General features: G+C 42.4%; 1 protein-coding gene across 1 annotated transcript in view; it reads right to left on the bottom strand.

Moving 5' to 3' along the window:
* Positions 1 to 17,479, bottom strand: part of UBE3D (ubiquitin protein ligase E3D) — a 185,498-nt gene that overhangs the window by 47,984 nt on the left and 120,035 nt on the right. The window contains exon 9 of the mRNA XM_013003643.2: positions 15,838 to 15,976. Within this exon, the coding sequence (XP_012859097.2) occupies positions 15,838 to 15,976 (139 nt within the window). The remainder of the gene's footprint in view (positions 1 to 15,837; positions 15,977 to 17,479) is intronic.

Here is a 17,479-nt window from a genome sequence, read left to right as displayed (position 1 = left end):
CCCTCGTAAGTATTTCTCACAGTTTGATTTTTGAAAATGTATAGTAGAAGCACAAGCACTTTGAATGCTTGTTATAATGCAGATTCTGGGTCTTAACTTCAGAATGACTGAATTAGGATTGTCCAGCCCCCTCCTCACCCACCTCCAGTCATGTGAATTTAATCAAGCTTTTAATAAAAAACACATTTAAGACTAATCCCTATATGCCTTTAGTCTTCCTACTGCATTTCAGAGTTATGACTATTGAGAAAAAGAGGCAGTGTTTATATCTTTGCCTACAGCTTAGACTGTTTGGCATGGGTAGAGATGTCAGAGGCAGAGTAGGGAGTCTGATCTGGGTGAGCAGCCTCTGGAAATATGTGGAACTCAAAATCTTTAAAAAAACATTTTTAACAGGCTTACTGGGTAGATAGAGGCTGGCAAGGGCCTCAAAACCATGGCCTTTGCCCTTCAGATCTGAAACTGAGCTCACTTTTGTGTTAGCATAACCAATCATGTAACATCACAAGGGTAAAGTTCAGGGGATGAGGAAAGAAAGAGGAATGGAAACAAGAAACACAGAGCAGAAGTGGGATAAGTGATGGTTTATTAGCAGACTGCAACAACTCGCTGCCATGGAGTAGATGTCGACTGATAGGGACTCGATAGGACAGGGTAGAGTAGAGCTGCCCTTGTAAGTTTCTGAGACTGTAAGTCTTTACAGGAATAGAAAGCCCGTCTTTACCCATCAAAGCTGGATGGTGACCAAAGATGAACTGCTGCTGACCTTGCAGCGCGCAGACAAACTCGTTAACTACTATGCCACTAGGGTCCCCCATGAGGATCGCAGTGAATGCTTTGAAGTCGAATGTGTAAGAATTGTTGAGTATAAAACTATAACCTGCTCTGGAAACCTTAGCCTAAAGTTCAAATGGAAGGAAGGGAGAAAAGGAGGAGGGGGGAGGGAGGATGAAAGTGAGGAGGCAGGGAGGGAAGGAGGATGTGGTGGAGCAGCAAGATGGGTCAGCTAAAAGTCTGTTAATCTCCAGACTCTAAAGTTTTCTCCACGTTTTCTCTAGAGTGTGGCAAAGAATAAGGTCCAAGACGGAAGCAGGCAAAGGCAGGAAGATCTCAGAATAGAGAATTCTATTGAACAAAAGGTACTTGCTTATTCCCCAAACCACAGAATGTCCTAAAGGGCAAAAAAGAAGGAAGGTAATAACACTTTTTCCAGGCCCAAATTGCTGAGGCAATTCACAGAAATCCATTTTGAGGAGGAAGGTTGAAATTAGCCATTTTGAGGAGAGAGATTGGAAGAGCAGTAATCACTACCTTTGAGACATGATTCCCTAAATATAATGAGTAGCACTCAACACCTGATTATCTTTGCCCACAGGGGACACAGGTATTAGCAGGAAAGAAAGGAGACACTCCTGGGGACCTGAGGATGCTGGCACAATTCTCTTCTCAATACAAAAGATGCACACACGATTACCAGTGAGCTGAGCTGAAAGTCTAGCAAAGTTGTAGCTCAATTCAATGCATACCATAGCTGCCTCCTGATTGTACCTTCCACAGCGCTTGGACATCTGGAATGGCCCACTCCCCTCCCTTCCTCTGTCGTCTCCTAATCGGATCCTTTTATTTACTTATTTATTTCAGTTTTAGTTTCTGTATTTATTGATATTTCCATACCTGCTTTAGGCTTATGGCAAGTTTCTTTCTTTTTTACCCCTTACTTTCATTGGGGACTCTTAGATCTCTTATCACAATCCATACATTCATCCAGTATGTCAAGCACATTTGCACATATGCCCCCATCATCATTTTCAAAGCATTCTCTTCCCACTTGAGCCCCTGATATCAGCTCCCCATTTCATTCCCCTCCCTCCCCCACCTGCCCTCCCTCACAAAACCCTTGATAAATTATAGATTATTATTTTCACATCTTACATTGTCCTCCATCACCCCTCACCCACCTTTCCATTAATTGCTCCCCGGGAGGAACAGGTTTCCAGAGCAGGTTATAGTTTTATACTCAACAATTCATACACATTTGACTTCAAAGCATTCACTGCGATCCTCATGGGGAACCCTAGTGGCATAGTAGGATTGATTCTTGTGATCGATTCCCCCTTTCTCCCCACACCCTACCCTAATCCTCCTGGTATCTATACTTTCATTGTTGGCCCTGAGAGGCTTATCTATCCTGGATTCCCTGTTTTGCTGGCTCTTATCTGTAGCAGTGTGCGTGCTCTGGTCTAATCCGATTTGTAAGGTGGAATTGAGGTCACGATAGTGGGGGGAAGAAAGAACCAAAGAACTAGAGGAAAGTTGTGTGTTTCATCAGTGCTATCCTGCACCCTGGCTGGCTTGTCTCTCCCCTGTGACCTCTCTGTGAGGGGATGTCCAATTGTCAACAGATACGCATTGGGTCTCCACTCCATGTGCCACCACCCCCCCCAGCACCCCATTCATATTGAATATGATTTTGTTCTGAGTCTCAGATGCCTGATACCTGATCCCATTGACACCTCATTATTACACAGGCTGGTGTGCTTATTCCATGTGGGCTTTGTTGCTTCTCAGCTAGATGGTCGCTTGTTTATCTTTAAGCCTTTAAGACCCCAGACACTATCTCTTTTGATAGCCGGGCACCATCAGCTTTCTTCAATGCATTTGCTTATGCACCCATTTTGTCTTCAGCGATGGTGTTGGGAAGTTGAGCATCACAGAATGCCAGATTGTTGGAACAAAGTGTTCTTGTGTTGAGGGAGTACTTGAGTAGAGGCCCAATGTCCATCTGCAACCTTAATCTTAACATATAGATATGAGTATATAATTCTATTCCTCTCTCATTTTATATATATTTCCATATGTACATGCCTGTGTTTAGACGTCTATAAATGTCCTTTGCCTCCAACTTTCCTCTTGTCCCACCATCATGTTGGTGTATATGGTTGGCTGAGGAGCCAATGGGGCAAAGCTACCATCTGTGGGATTATGACTGAACGCCTCTAAATCAGAATCCCACCCAGGAGCACCGCGTGGCAGCCTGGTTGGCCTTGGATAGCTGACACCCAGCCGTCTCCGCTGGCCAGTGGGCCGCATGGGCGTCCATCTCAGCGGGCTGTGCGCATGTCCCTGCTGTGAGGCGAACTGGGTCCTGGGCAGAGTGTGACTCCTCTTGGGAAATGGGACGTGGCCAGAAAGGCGACAGCCCGTTCACCTATCATGCATGGCACATTCGTGGGGAGTCTGATGCTAAACCATTCATAGACAACCTGTTTCTGGGTCGGGGTTTCGTACATAGCAGACCAGCTCCCTCACTGTGATCTATGGAAAGTCTGCCCTGGACACAAGACCCTTTTGTATTCGGGCACCGAACTCCTCAGTCTGAGAATGCTGTTTGCCTTTGGACCAAAAGATGAAAGAGAAGACAGAGGAGAATACTTCTAGAACCCGAGGCCCAGACTCTCCAGTGGAGCCCATTTTATATTTAAAATGCTTGTGTGTGTGTGTGTGTGTGTGTGTGTGTGTGTGTAAGCACACAACAAAGACTGCTTACTCCAAAATGACAATACCAATTATTAAATGGTGGAGAGCTAAAATCTTCTTTTTCTCATCTCTAGATACCCCTTCTTACTACTCATCTATGAATCCTATCCTTCCTATTTCTAGCAGCCCCAAGAGATGATATATGTAGATGGGGGGGGGGTTAAGTTAAAACTACAACTTCAAACACATATATTATCAGAGTATTTCGTAGGAGGGGCAGACAAACATCAAAATATCCAAAACAAATTTTCATGTGCTATTTGTTTTTTTCCTTCTCTTCTGGTACAATGAAAATTTTAAGAATAGGGGGAAAAAAGGAAATACCAAAGATAAATTGTAAAATTATTAAGTAATTAAATAATTGAGATGATAAATAAATACATTTTACTCCACAGAAATGATTACATTTAAATATCAGGGTTTTTTTTGTTTTTGTTCTTTTTGTACTTTATATAATTTAATGTAAAATTACAGATGAAAAACGAACATTTTGTGGCCACAATTATACCAAAAAAATGCATCTCCATTAATCAGATTAAAAGAGAATAAGATTCCACTTTTGTTTTTAAAAATGTCAAAATAAATAATAATGACAAGTTAAAGCAGTCAATACTGAATAGGAAGTTTGATAATTCATGGTAAAAAAACCTTCAAATCTTTCCCTTTGCAGAGAAATTTCACTTCTTAGGATTTATTTTGAGGAAATCCAGAGTGTTTTGTAATAATAATAAAATAAATTTAGCAGCTGTTTAAATATCTAGCACGAGGACATTAGTCAGTTAATGTATAATGACATAACTATAGAATGGAATAATGAGCAACCATTAAAAATAATGTTATAGAGAATGTAAATATGTTAACTAAGTAAATATTGACTAAACCAAAAATGATTAAAGAGTATACTCCGCATTTTAAATTATTTAATCAATCTCTGATGGTGGGATTACAGGAAAATTTTTATTTTTTTTCCCCAAAGTTTTTTTAATTTTAAGTTTTATAATAAATATATAATACTTCAATATAAAATAAAATGAGGGAAAAACATTTAAAAAGGAATATCACAGTAATAAGCAAAGCTTAATTACTAGTGAGGAATGTGGATGAACCCATGGCTAAATGGACTTTCTACCACTTTCCCCAAGTCTAATCCTTGGGTCCATCCCTGAGAGGGAGATTTTAAGTCTGCAGAACACAATGGACCAGAACTGCTACCTCAAACCCATCAAACACCTAAAGTAGGGCCTGAAATAAGGGTTCAAACTCTCCTGTGGACATCAGGCCTGGCCCACTGTGCCCACACCAGGGAAACCCAGACCTTGACTCAAGCAGGCAACCCCTAGAGAGACTCACCTACATAGACTCCTCTCCAGGGAGGGAAGGAGGGCTAGAAGGGGTGAAAAGGTAGGGTAGGAGGCTGGAAAATGTACCTTCCATCCTTATTCTACTAAGAATTAGAAGAGAATTTCTGTTTTCTAGGAAATTTGAGAAGGTGCTCCTGCCGCCGCTGTGCCTTTGTTAGGTGCCTTTGGTTCTGAATCAGTGACGCCGTGTACAATAGAACGAAACACCGTCTGGTGCAGCATCTTCCTCACCACTGTTCTAATGTTTGAGCCCATTGTTGCAGCCCCGGCGTCAATCCATCTCCTAGAGGGCTTTCCTCTTTTTCGGTGCCCCTCCACTTTACCAAGCATGATGACCTTCTCCAGGGACTGATCTCTCAGCAACATGTCCAAAGTATATAAGATGAAGTCCTTCCCTCTTCCCTTCTAAGGAGCATTCTGGCTGCACTTCCTCCAACACCGATTTGTTTGTTCTTTTGGCAGTCCATGGTACTTTCAATAGTCTTCACCAACATCACAGTTCAAATGCATCAATTGTTCCTTGCTCTTCATTAGCAAATGTTACTTATTTTCAGTAGGCAAGGTTGTCTCATCTTTATTGATTAGATTGCCTTGTGTGTGGATAGATATTGGACTTCAAGATAAAACTCACTGCCACTGAGTCAGTTTTGACTCATAGTGACCCTGCAGGACAAGGCAGAATCGTCCCTGTACATTTCAAGACTGTAATTCTTTGCAAGAGAAAAACATTCCGCTTTCTCCTGTGGAATGGCTGGATGTTTAGAACAGCTGACCTTGTGGACTGTAGTTCGGCACTTAAGCACCACTCCACCAGGACTTCTTATGCTTCAGGATAGCTCTTGAAACATCCTCTTTGATGATGAATGCCATGCCATTACTCTTGATTGTGACAGTCTCAGCATAATAAACCACATGACTTTCTAATTTAAAATGGTGAACACAAGTCCATTTTAGCTCACCAATACCTAGCACATCAATTTTATGTGTTCCACTCATTTTTTTACAAGATTATTTTATTGGGGGTTCTTACAGCTCTTATAACAATCCAAATATCAATTGTATTAAGCATATTTGTATATATGTTGCCATCATTATTTTCTAAACATTTATTTTTTATTTGAGTCCTTGGTATTAGCTCCTTTTTTTCCCTCCCTCCTCCACCCCACCCTTGTGACCCCTTGATAAATTATTATTTTCATATCTTACACTGACCACTGTCTCCCTTCCCCAGTGGTTTCTTCCCCCTTCCACTCTCCACCTTCCCCGTACCTTCCATTTAGTTTTTAACCACTTACAATTTTCTTAGATTCATTCTTCGTACAGTCCAAGTTCCAATTATTAATTGCTTTGTGCAGCTGTATCTTCTCATTTTGCGGAACTCTGTTCACTTTGGGTGATGCTGCTGGTATTTAAAATACCAGTGAGAAAACTTCCAGCTTCGCAGCAACACACTAGCCGCCACAGTGGTACAAACTGACAGACAAGTGGTAGTTTCTTCACATATGTCACCATAGTTCTCAATAATGCAGGACATACGTAAGACTACAACCTGATAAAGCTCAAATTATTTGTTCTGATTTATGATGGTTAAGAATATCATTTACCTGCTCCCATGTTTAAAGGATTTGGTTCTCTGGCGAATATTAATAGCAGGAGTTAGCATGAAAGATACTTGTGTCTCCTGGTGCTGAACATAAGATGTCCAGGACCCAGATGGTCAGAGAAAATCATTGGCATGAGGTAGCATAAAATTAGTGAGCTACACTCAGAATTATTGGGTTTAAAACACTGCCATAAAATTTGGTAACTCTATGAACTTCAACTCTGTGAACACATTTATTTTTTTCACATTTGAGATAGTGCTGTTGTATTTAAAAAAGAGTGATGTTCCTGGATATATTTAGAATTATTGTAGAATGTAGCAATCTTTCTGGGGGCACAAGAAATTTCAATTGCTGCTTTCTGCACCCTGAAAAATTCCACCCACACTGTTTAGGTGGTCTCGGGTGTGTGTGTTGGATTTGTGCTAGAGTTCATGGGGTGAGATGGGAGAATTACAAAAGAGGGGAACATTCTATCTTTAGCTCGCAGTTGGGTTGCCGAGGGTGGGAAGGACCTGGATGGCAGTGAGTGTGGAACTTTTCTTTGCTTTCTGTTTGGTTTTATTTTCCTCACCTGGGAATGTCTACATTATCCTAAAGTACATGACAGGGCCTGGGACATCCTCAAGTTAAGTAAAAACAGTTGTTTGACTTTGTTTAAACTAAAAATCTATTCAATCGACAAAAACCAATAAGAAAAGCCAGGCTCCAGGGAGCCATGGGGACCAGTCAAAGCAGCTCCACACAGGAACGCGCAGCTGGAGCTGCTCACGTGCCCGGGCGAAGAAACTTGTAAGGGAGCTACCTGGCTAACCAACTGGAAGAGATCTAGATCTGATCCATATTTGTGTCCATTCTCAAGAGATAGGATTGAATAATATTAAAGCTACACACAAGTGAAATATTGCTGGAGAGAATTTTTTACAGTTGCAGGAGTACATGGAGAACTGCTAGAAATTCAAGTCAGAGTCAGAAGAGGCCACGCACGAGGAACGTCATTGATAATATCTGATGGGTCTCGGCTGAAAGCAGAAAATACCAGAAAGATGTTTACTTGTGTTCCCTCAATGATGCAAAGTCATTGAACTGTGCAGATCATAGCACATTATGACTAATACAGAGAAGAGTAAGAGTTGGGAATTCCAGAATACTTGTGTTCATGCAGAATCTGTGCATAGTCAATAGACATAGAACAAAGTAACGGGAAACTCCATGGAGTAAAATCAGGACTGTCAACAAGATAAAGTGCCACAGTGGCCGCCATCATCGGCTCAAACAAAGCAACAGTTCGGAGAATGGCCCAAGACTGGGCAGCGTTTTGTTCTATTGTGCATAGCACTTGAGGGTGGGTGCCTGACAACATTATTATTGGCCTGATTATTATTGGTCTCTCTTTTTAAACATTTATTTATATCCCATTGAATAAAGGAGACCGAAGAAGAATCAATGCATTTGAATTGTGGCGCCGGAGAGAAATACTGAAAGTCCCATGGACTGCTGAAAGGACAGACTGATATGTCTTAGAAGAAGTAAGGTCAGAGTGCTCCTTAGAGCCAAGGATGGAGAGATTCCGTCTTACATGCGTTGGACATGTTGTCAGGAGAGCCCAGTCCGTAGAGAAGGGCGTCATCTTTGGTAGAGGGACATCAAGGAGATGGATGGATGCCATGGCTGCAACGATGGGCACAGCATGAGAACGGTACTGAGGATGGGGCAGGGCCGGGCGGTGTTTTGTTCTCTTGTGCATAAGGTTGCTATGGGGAAGACCTGACTCGATGACACTTAACAGCAACAACATTCATATCCCAGAGTGCCGGTACTTCATGAGAAGAGAAATGAGAAAGTGAAGAGAAGTCAGTATCTGTGTAGTATACGCCATAAATAAGAGAGAGACTAAAGCGCTCGCTGACTGGAAATCAGGGTTCTAGTTTCCACTGTCAATTTAATCTTCCTTCCTCTGTTCTCTAACTGTAAAACTCAAATCACTAAGTAGTTACTTCTTCCACCCACTGTAGCTTAAATATCTTTTTTTAAAAAAGGGGGGAAAAAGAAAGCACCACAACATTAAAAACAGCCACCCTTGCTAAACCTGACCCAACTTGTTGGTCCATAAGGTTCTACCGTCTAGACACCATGTTCAGATATAACCCTAAAATTGCCGGACTGCAGGCTAGGAGCTTGTTTCTGGCCAGCAAGGTGGAAATGAAAACGGACCGCTGCCATCTCACCCCAGACAGAGTTCTGAAGCCTTAAGAGTGGGACCCAACCGGCTACATTAATGGCAGCAGCAGGGCTGCATCCTGACTCACTCCAAAAGACCTATCTGCACATCCAAATCCCTGCCTTGGCGTCTGAAACCTCCGTCAGCGTGACTGTCATTCCCATGTCTCCTCCTGTGGGCTCCAGGGCCCAAAAGACTTTAGTCCTATAAATTGGTTGCTCTGCTCGTCTGAATCTTGCCAGCTCTTTCTAAGGACTGAATTCTTCTTTGAGTTTTTCTCACCATACAGAGTCCGGGGCTGCAATTTTATTTTGGACATCCGTTTGTGCTCAACCTTACGCACACATCTTACATTTGGATATTAATAATGGAGCTGAGTCCTGCCCAGTAGCAAAGGATCACTTCTTTTACCCCAAAGTATGCACTGCCCATGCTTCTGCATGCCCTCTGGCTGGTCTTTTGAACTATCCAGCTATCAGCTATGCATTCAGTATTTGTTAAATATTTCATACATCTAGGTACTGTGCCTAGTTCAGCTGATGCAATATTCAACAAACAAACAAAAGCCAACTCTCTATTCTCCTGCAACACATTTCAGTAGAGCAAAAATCAAATGAATGGACATGATCACTTCAAACAGTGATAAGTGCAAGGGAGGAAATAAAACAGGTGACTTTATAGAATAGTGGCCATGGAGAAGCGGGGGCTCTGTGCGGGCAGTCAGGTGAGGTGCCTCAGGGGAAGGGACTCTTTAGTTGAGAGCTGAGATACTTGGAAGATAGGCAGCCAGTCAAGCAAAGACCTGGTCCACAGTATTCTCCTGGTAGCAGAGGTAACCACCAGGGAACAGACCCTACAGGAAGAAACAGTTTGTTGTGAGAAGGAACAGAAAGAAGATCGGCGTAACAGGAAAATAGTGAATATGACAGTGGGAATAAGATGAGGCCTGATAAAGGGGGGCCAGAAGTTGCAGGGCTTTTAGGTCAGGGTCAGAAATATGGATTTTATTTTCATTGCAATAAAGTGAACTAGTAAGCCCATCTCTCTTTTTGAGGCCGCAACAATAGCTATCAAATGTTGATTGCGTTACTTCAGTATTTTTCAACCAAATCCTACATGCAGTTTGATTATAATTACAAAGGAGAGATTAGAGATTGTAACAGAAGTTAGATTTATTAAGGCATTAAAGCAACAGTAAAGCCCCACCAAAATATGCCCTTGTTTGAAGCTAGGGAAATTTACATGCAATTAAAATTTTTCACATATGTTAAGATCTCTAATTAATAAAATAAGCGCTTCTCTTTGGGTTGTGACAGTGATAATGATTCAAATAGTAGTGCCACTTGGCTCTTCAGCAAACTTTACAAAATCAGCTTTATAGGAAGAAGAGCCATTGCTCACTGTGAGTCAGCCTAGACAGTGAGAATTGGAAATGTAAAGACGGGAATCTTGAAAAAGTGTCATCCTATTTCATAGCTCTTGACAAGATATCTCTGAAAGAATATGCATTAAACTCAGTTTCCAAATTAAAAAAAAATTCCCAAAGAAGTGCAAAATTAGCAGCTCCTTCCCTGCCATTGTAATAATGACCACGTAGGTGTTAAAAAGCTGAAAAAGCAAAGCATCCCTTTCTAATCCTGGCAGACAGCACCTCTTTTCACTGAACGTTTATTTTGGAAGGAAAGCCTGCCGTAGGGAATCTGATTCCTAGCATATCCCTGATGAGAATACATTTTTCAGGGGTACTAAACCTACTGCTGTCAAGCATATTCCTGACACATAGCCACTCTATGTATAGCGACGAACTGCCCATAGAGCTCTTTGATTGTAATCTTTAAAAAACCCGACAGTCACATCTTTCTCGCATGGGGTAGTCGGTGAGTTTCAACCACTGACTCTGGTTTGTGTCTGAGGGCTTACCTGCAACACTAGGGCTCTCTTTTCCAGGGGGGCCAAATCCACTGTTGTGGAGTCCATAGGAACCGCACAGGACAGAGGAAAACTGCCCCGCAGGGTTTCCAAGGGAAGCCATGGTATTTTCACTCACCCACGTGCATGTGAAAGTTGGACATTAGGAAGATGGAAGAATTGATACACTGGGATGAGGGTGCTGGCAAAGAATATTGAGAGGACCATAAAATGCCAGAACAACAAACAAATCTGTCTTGGAAGAAGCACTGGCAGAATGTTCCTTAGAGACAAGGCTGGCGAGACTTTGTCATGTGTACTTTGGACATGTTATCCGGAGAGACTAGTCCCTAGAGAAGGGCATCATGCTTGGTAAAACAGAAGGATAGCAGAAAAGAGGAAGACTGTTAGAAGGATCAATAGACCCAGTGGCTATAACAATGGACTCAAACAGAAGCACAATTGTGAGGCTGGTGTAGGACCAGGTGGTATATGATTCTGTTGCATATAGAGTCTCTTAAGGCCAACAATAACTCAATGGTACCTAAGAACAACCATTTAAAAATTCATAGCATTTAATTGGGTGCTCTTACAGATATTATAAAAATACATAAGTCAATTCTATCAAGCAAACTTGTACATATGTACAACAACAATGTTTACAGTGGCAGCCGCATCTTTCTCCAGCAGAGCAGCCAAGGAGTTTGAACCACTAACCTTTTGGTGAGCAACTGAGTCCTTCACCACTATGCTATTCGGGCTCCTTTTCCAAGAGCACTAGATCAAACCAAACCCACTGCCAACAAGTTGACTTTGAGTGATCAGGGTCATAGAGTACAAAATCCACCGCTTGTCTGTCAGTTTGTCATCCTGTGGTGGTCTGCATATTGCTATGATGCTGGAAGCTATGTCACTGGAATTTCAAATACCAGCAGGGTCACCCAAGTTGAACAGGTTTCGGCAGAGCTCTCAGTCTAAAAACAGATCGCAAAAAAGGATCAGGCTGTCTACTTCTGAGGAATCAGTCAATGAAAGCCCTATGAATAGCAGCAGAGCATTGCCGGTCGGTAAAGTAGAAGGGCAGTGAAAAGAGGAAGACTGCGGCCCAGTGCCGCAACAACGGGCTTCAACGTAACCCTGATGGCGCAGGGCTGGCTGCGTTTCCTTCTGTTGTACATAGGGTTACTATGAGTCAGAACCAACGTGACTCTAACAACAACAGTACAGGGCAGGGTAGGACTGCTCCTTAAGGCTTCTGAGACTGTAAATCTGTACTGGAGCAGACAGCCTCAACTTTCTTCTGAAGAGCAGCTGGTGGGTTTGAACCTCATCCGATGTGCCACGAGGGGTCCTTTTTACTTGGCGTGCAGTAGGGATGAAATCCCTCTGGCTGGCATTGTTCACGAGCTTCTGTCAAGTCTGTCTTTACTTTTGTGATTGGGAAGCAGTGTGTGCTCCTGACGATTATAGTCAGCATATGGAATGAAACCAGAGAAAAGACAATCACCCAGGGAGAAGGATAGTTCAGTAGCTAACATCCAAACAGTGGTAGGCTCTAAGAGTTTCTCTGATCAGAGGTGCTAACTGAAAGAGAACACTGACATGAGTCCACAGGAAACGGAGTTGAGATTTTTCAGTGAGCAAGTCAGACCTTTTCTGTCACACAGAGAAGAAACACAAATGTGTCTGTTCGTCCGAGTTGACTAGAGAAACAAATTCAGAGACTAATATGTGTGTAAGAGAGAGCCTTATATCAAAGAGAAATTTTACATTGAGAAAACATCCTAGTCTGGTCTAGATCAAGTCCTTAAGTGCAATATTAGTCCATATGTCTGATACTAGTACATAAATTCCTCTTCAGATGCACACAGATCACATGCATGATGGTGAATGCAGGAAGATCACAGGTTGGTGGGTGGACAGTCTTGTGGATCCAGTCCAGCGCTGGCTCCTCCAGCTTTCTGAGTGTGGCTCCTCAACAGGTAGGTGAAGTAGAGAGGTGTGGGAACAGGTCCGGCACGCAGGAGAGTGAGGGAAACGGAGTCACCGACCGACGCGTGTCACACAGGCTCCGGAGACCGGGCTCTGATGGCGCAGATCTACTTTATTGTTGTCTTTCCGCAATTTATATAGGGCGCATCAGCCAATCAAATGTTACCGCGCTTACTTCCTTGTTCTAAAATTTATCCTTACAAGGTTATGAAATTGAGCTAATGAGGAAGAGGCAGCAAGCTTTGGCCAGGGCTGGCGCAGGAAGCTGACAGAGCGTGCTAGTGCTAGTTGCCGGAGCCATGGTGTCTCACCGCTGTGCCGGGAGCCATTGTACAGAGCGACGGTTTGCCGCTTCTCAGGCCCGCTACAGAAGGCTGAGCAACATTCTGCGCTTTCTGCGCTGTTCCTCCTTCATGCACTCTAAGGCCACAGCCATTACCCCCACAGAGAGGGAGTGCGGCCCACATCCAGGGAGAGAGAGGAAGTTCCCAGAATCTTCCTCATGAGGTCACACCCACCAGGAGGCATCATCAGTCTGTCACCTGATTGACAGGCTGAACTCCACCCCTAGACCTATTTATCAAGGTGACCTGAGATTATGTAAGTACCACAGTGTCCTTCTTTCAAGTCCCCCACATTCTATTTAGAACACTTTTTTCCCTTTAATCACTAATTTGGCTTATGCTAAGACTAATATATAAGACAATTATACTCTTTATTTCACATATGTATGATTGTCTTCTCTCCCTCAAAAGGCTATAAACTGTCATCTCGCCTCGTGTTTTCTCACCTTCTCATGGTATTTAAAAAGATAAAAATAAAATGTATATGGGACAGGGAGGAATGCAATAAAAAAATCACTGTCTTCCAAGCTCATGTCCCAAAGCTATCTTTCAACTGTTATATTTCTTATGTCTTTATGCATAAAAGTTTGTGGATATGTGTAAATGTTTAGATTATTTGGCTATTAATCTAATGAGAAAATGTTAGAACAAATGTAAGTTGATATATAAAACAGTGAATCCTTTTATTTATTTTGTTCAAGGCAGCCTAAAATAAATAAAATTGCAAAATAAGGGATATGTGTGGACATTCCAAGAAGGACACAGCTGTCCTGTCCACGCACTAGCACCACCGCGTACAAACCCCGAGAACTGCAGCTGGGGAGCAGACGGGGTTAGCCTGGCACAGACCTGCTGCCAGCCAGCTCTTTCTGTAATCAATCGGTGTTCCATGGTCAACTCTCTCTATCTCGCTGGTCTCACTTTCCTCTCCTACAAACTGAGAAGGTATCTTCTAAGGGCCCTTGGTCCCTTTGAAAAGCCAGAATTGATGTTGATAATCAAGTAACTACCCATGTAACAGGTCTGTCAAGGCCAAAATCTAAACTTTTATCAGTGCCCAGGACTCAGAAATAGAAGGAAAATGACAGAGACAAAGCCACATATTACCAGACAATGAATGCAAATTAGAATCACAGTATTTATTTTCTACAGGTTTTCTGATATATACTTCATTTAAAAAAGCACATGTAGCAGAGGTATATCAAGCAACACAGTAATACACTGGTTCAGAACTTATGATTTCTCAGTGACCTTTTAAAAGTAGAATCACACATACTAGTGTCCTCATGTGGTAAAGTCTGTGTCAACTTGGTTGGGCCAGGATTCTCAGTTGTTTGTCAATTAAGAGCTAGCTATCCAATCACAGTGAGAGCTCCCTGGAGATGTAGCCCCTCCAATATAAGTGGACTCTATGGGAAAACTTGTTTGCTTTTTGCTGGGCTTGGATCTGGATCTTGCATCCGGTTCATCATCTAACCTCTGGTTTCCCGAGTGTGGACTAATGAGCTGCTGTCTTGCCTGATGATTCTGGGAGTCATCAGCAGGCTGCCATCATATCTGCTGATCTTGAATCCATTCAGCTCTATGGCCAGAAGTCTTGGCTTCATCAGTCCCCTACAGCTATGTGGGTCAGCAACAATCTCCATACTGACATTTGACCAAAGAACTTGCCATTTAGTTGATATAAATTTCTCTGCATTTATACATATAAGCTTCACTAGTTTTGTCTCTCTAGGGCAGCAGTTTTCAACCTGTGGGTCGCGACCCCTTTGGGGGGGGTCAAAGGACCGTTTCACCGGGAGAGCCTAAGACCACCGGAAAACACAAATTTCCAATGGTCTTAGGAACTGAGACACTGCTCCTCTATCTGTCTCCAGGGAGTCCACCCATAAGCAGATACGCCCACATACGAGTACCTGGAGTGACGATTGTTGCCCATGATATGCTATGCTTCAAGACAAAATTTCATTTCTTTGTAATTAGAAATAATATATCATTAAATATTATTTGTATGATTAATCAGTATGCTTTAATTATGTTCACTTTGTAACAATGAAAATACATCCTGCGTATCAGATATTTCCATAGTGATTCATAACAGTAGCAACAAAAATAATGTTGTGGTTGGGGGTCACCACAACATGAAGAACTGTATGAAAGGGTTGTGGCATTGGGAAGGTTGAGAACCACTGCTCGAGAGAACACAAGCCTAAGTGGTCTCAGCAATGCATACAGCATGGCATTCCACAGCACGCTCATGAACATTTTTCCATTATCAAGAGTCTCAGATCTGTCCAGTAACATTCAGTAGCTACTGAGGCCGCAATTAGGTGATTATCCTCTCTTCATTATAATTTCCCACCTCAATGAACTCTCGGGGAAGGATCTTCCTGCTAGCTACACTGCTGCTAAGTCAACGTTTACAGTGCAGAGTTCTATTCTGAGCCTATACTTCCTCAGGAGCACAGATAAATACCAGGGGAGTGATGAGGAGAGGAAGGGAGAGATTCCAGAAATGGTACTGGGAGCAGCACTGTTAAACCTTCATTTAGTAATCTGACCTCAAACTAACACAGCAAAGTCAGTGATAATGGTTCAAAGTTCTTCTAAGTGAGCAGCCTTTAGGGAAAGCTACGAGAGAGGAAGGAGCACCCACAATAGTCTTGCTTTTGCTCTCGGTGGAGGTTTGGAGAACGAACTCTAGAGTAGCACAGATCTGTGGGACTGGCAATACAGACAGTATGTTTATTATTATTAACATCTTAAACTACGGGTTTCCATGAGTTATCTCCTTTGTTCCAGGATCCTTGAAAAACAGTAACAACAACAAAAAAAACCCAAAATCCCACCTCAGTAAAGGAGCCATTTCTTACCTGAAAGGAATTCATGCAGCGAAGGGATGGGGGCAGCATGGAGTGATTCCTCGCCAGTATCAACAGCAGTTCCAAGCAGGTCGCAGCAGGCAGGGTTAGAGAGTGGACACTGATGTCACTTTCCCAGGAACGGGCAAGCCTGAAACACAATGCAATGTTAACTTTCATAACGATATCCACGGAGAAAACTTTCCGTGGTTTTGTGGGGAAAGCAATGTGCAAGAAAAATAGAAAAACCAAACGGTTATATTCAAAATTCAGAAAGTGAAGGTGTAAGACATATTTATGGTGGTGATGGTGGTATTGAGCAATTATTTTCAGTCCATAATTTCATGCTCAAAATATAAGCATGGTATGAAATTCAGTCTTGTTTCTGTTGGACCTATGTGTATATAAAAGTGTGTATATTGAAAGGGGGGCAAATAGCTGAATTAAAAATGGGGGACTAACACTGAAGGCCCCTTGTGTGTTATTCAGTGCTGTACATGTAATACTCTGTTCAACCCCATCGATACTTTCCAATGAACAAAACCTACTGTTATTTCAAGTCTACGGTGCGGGAATCATTTCTGAGCTGGATGTGCCTTAATGGAATACCTAGTTCAGTGATTTTCAAACTTTTTAAAGGTGGCAGAATCCTTTTATCCAACAAAATCTAATAAAAGTCCCAGTGTATAATACAAATAAAAGCAAGGCTGCTTTGTTTGAAAGGGAAGGGTTGCAGGAGGCCTCCCTTCATCTTCCACAGTGGCCCTTGAAGCATCTCTGCGACATCCTGTGGAAGGTATCTGAAAATCTTTTCATTCAAAGATCACAACAATGTTCTAATTCTTCACCTCGTGTTTTTAGCAAAGGGAAAACTCAGGACATTATATATATATATATATATATATATATATATATATAATTTCCACTGAAGTATTTTCTGCCCTACTAAGTGTCTCTAACCACTGTCCTAATTTTCAAAGAGTTATGTTCACTTTTCATTAGCTCTATAAATTTCTCCTTCAAAGCTACTTTGTTCAATGTCAGCTTTGAATGTCTAGTCTTCAATGAAGACTAGAAGCTCAGGCTGCAACAGCCATTGAAGGCTCAGTGTTTTAACACTTTGTGTGACCGAACCCAACCACACCAGCTGCTGTCAAGTCGATCCTGACTCACGGCGACTCTGGGTGCAGAAACGCGCGTGCAATGTTTCCCTGGCTGTGACCTTTCAGACGACGTGCTTCAGAGGTGCCTCTGGATGGGTACAAACCACCGACCTTTCAGTTAGCAGTCTAAGGTGTAACTGTTTTGGGTTGGGTTTTTTTTTTTTAATCACTTTACTGAGGGCTCGTACAACTCACCACAATCCATCCATCCATCCATCCATCCATCCATCCATCCATCCATCCATACATCGATTATATCAAGCATATTTGTACATATGTTGCCATCATCATTTTCTAAACATTTACTTTCTATTTGAGCCCTTGGTATCAGCTCCTCTTTTTTCTCTCCCTTCCCACTCCTTGTAACCCCTTGATAAATTATTATTGTTTTCATATCTTACACCAACTGCTGCCTCCCTTCAGCCACGTTTCTGCTGTTCATCCCCCTGGGGCTGAGTGGGGGGATTATGCATCGATTATGGCAATCGGTA

This window comes from Echinops telfairi, unplaced genomic scaffold (assembly GCF_000313985.2).
Source record: "Echinops telfairi isolate 266 unplaced genomic scaffold, ASM31398v2 ScPeMD7_3533;HRSCAF=4204_0, whole genome shotgun sequence".
Classification (NCBI taxonomy): Eukaryota; Metazoa; Chordata; class Mammalia; order Afrosoricida; family Tenrecidae; genus Echinops; species Echinops telfairi.
This window is presented reverse-complemented; position numbering and strand designations above follow the sequence as displayed.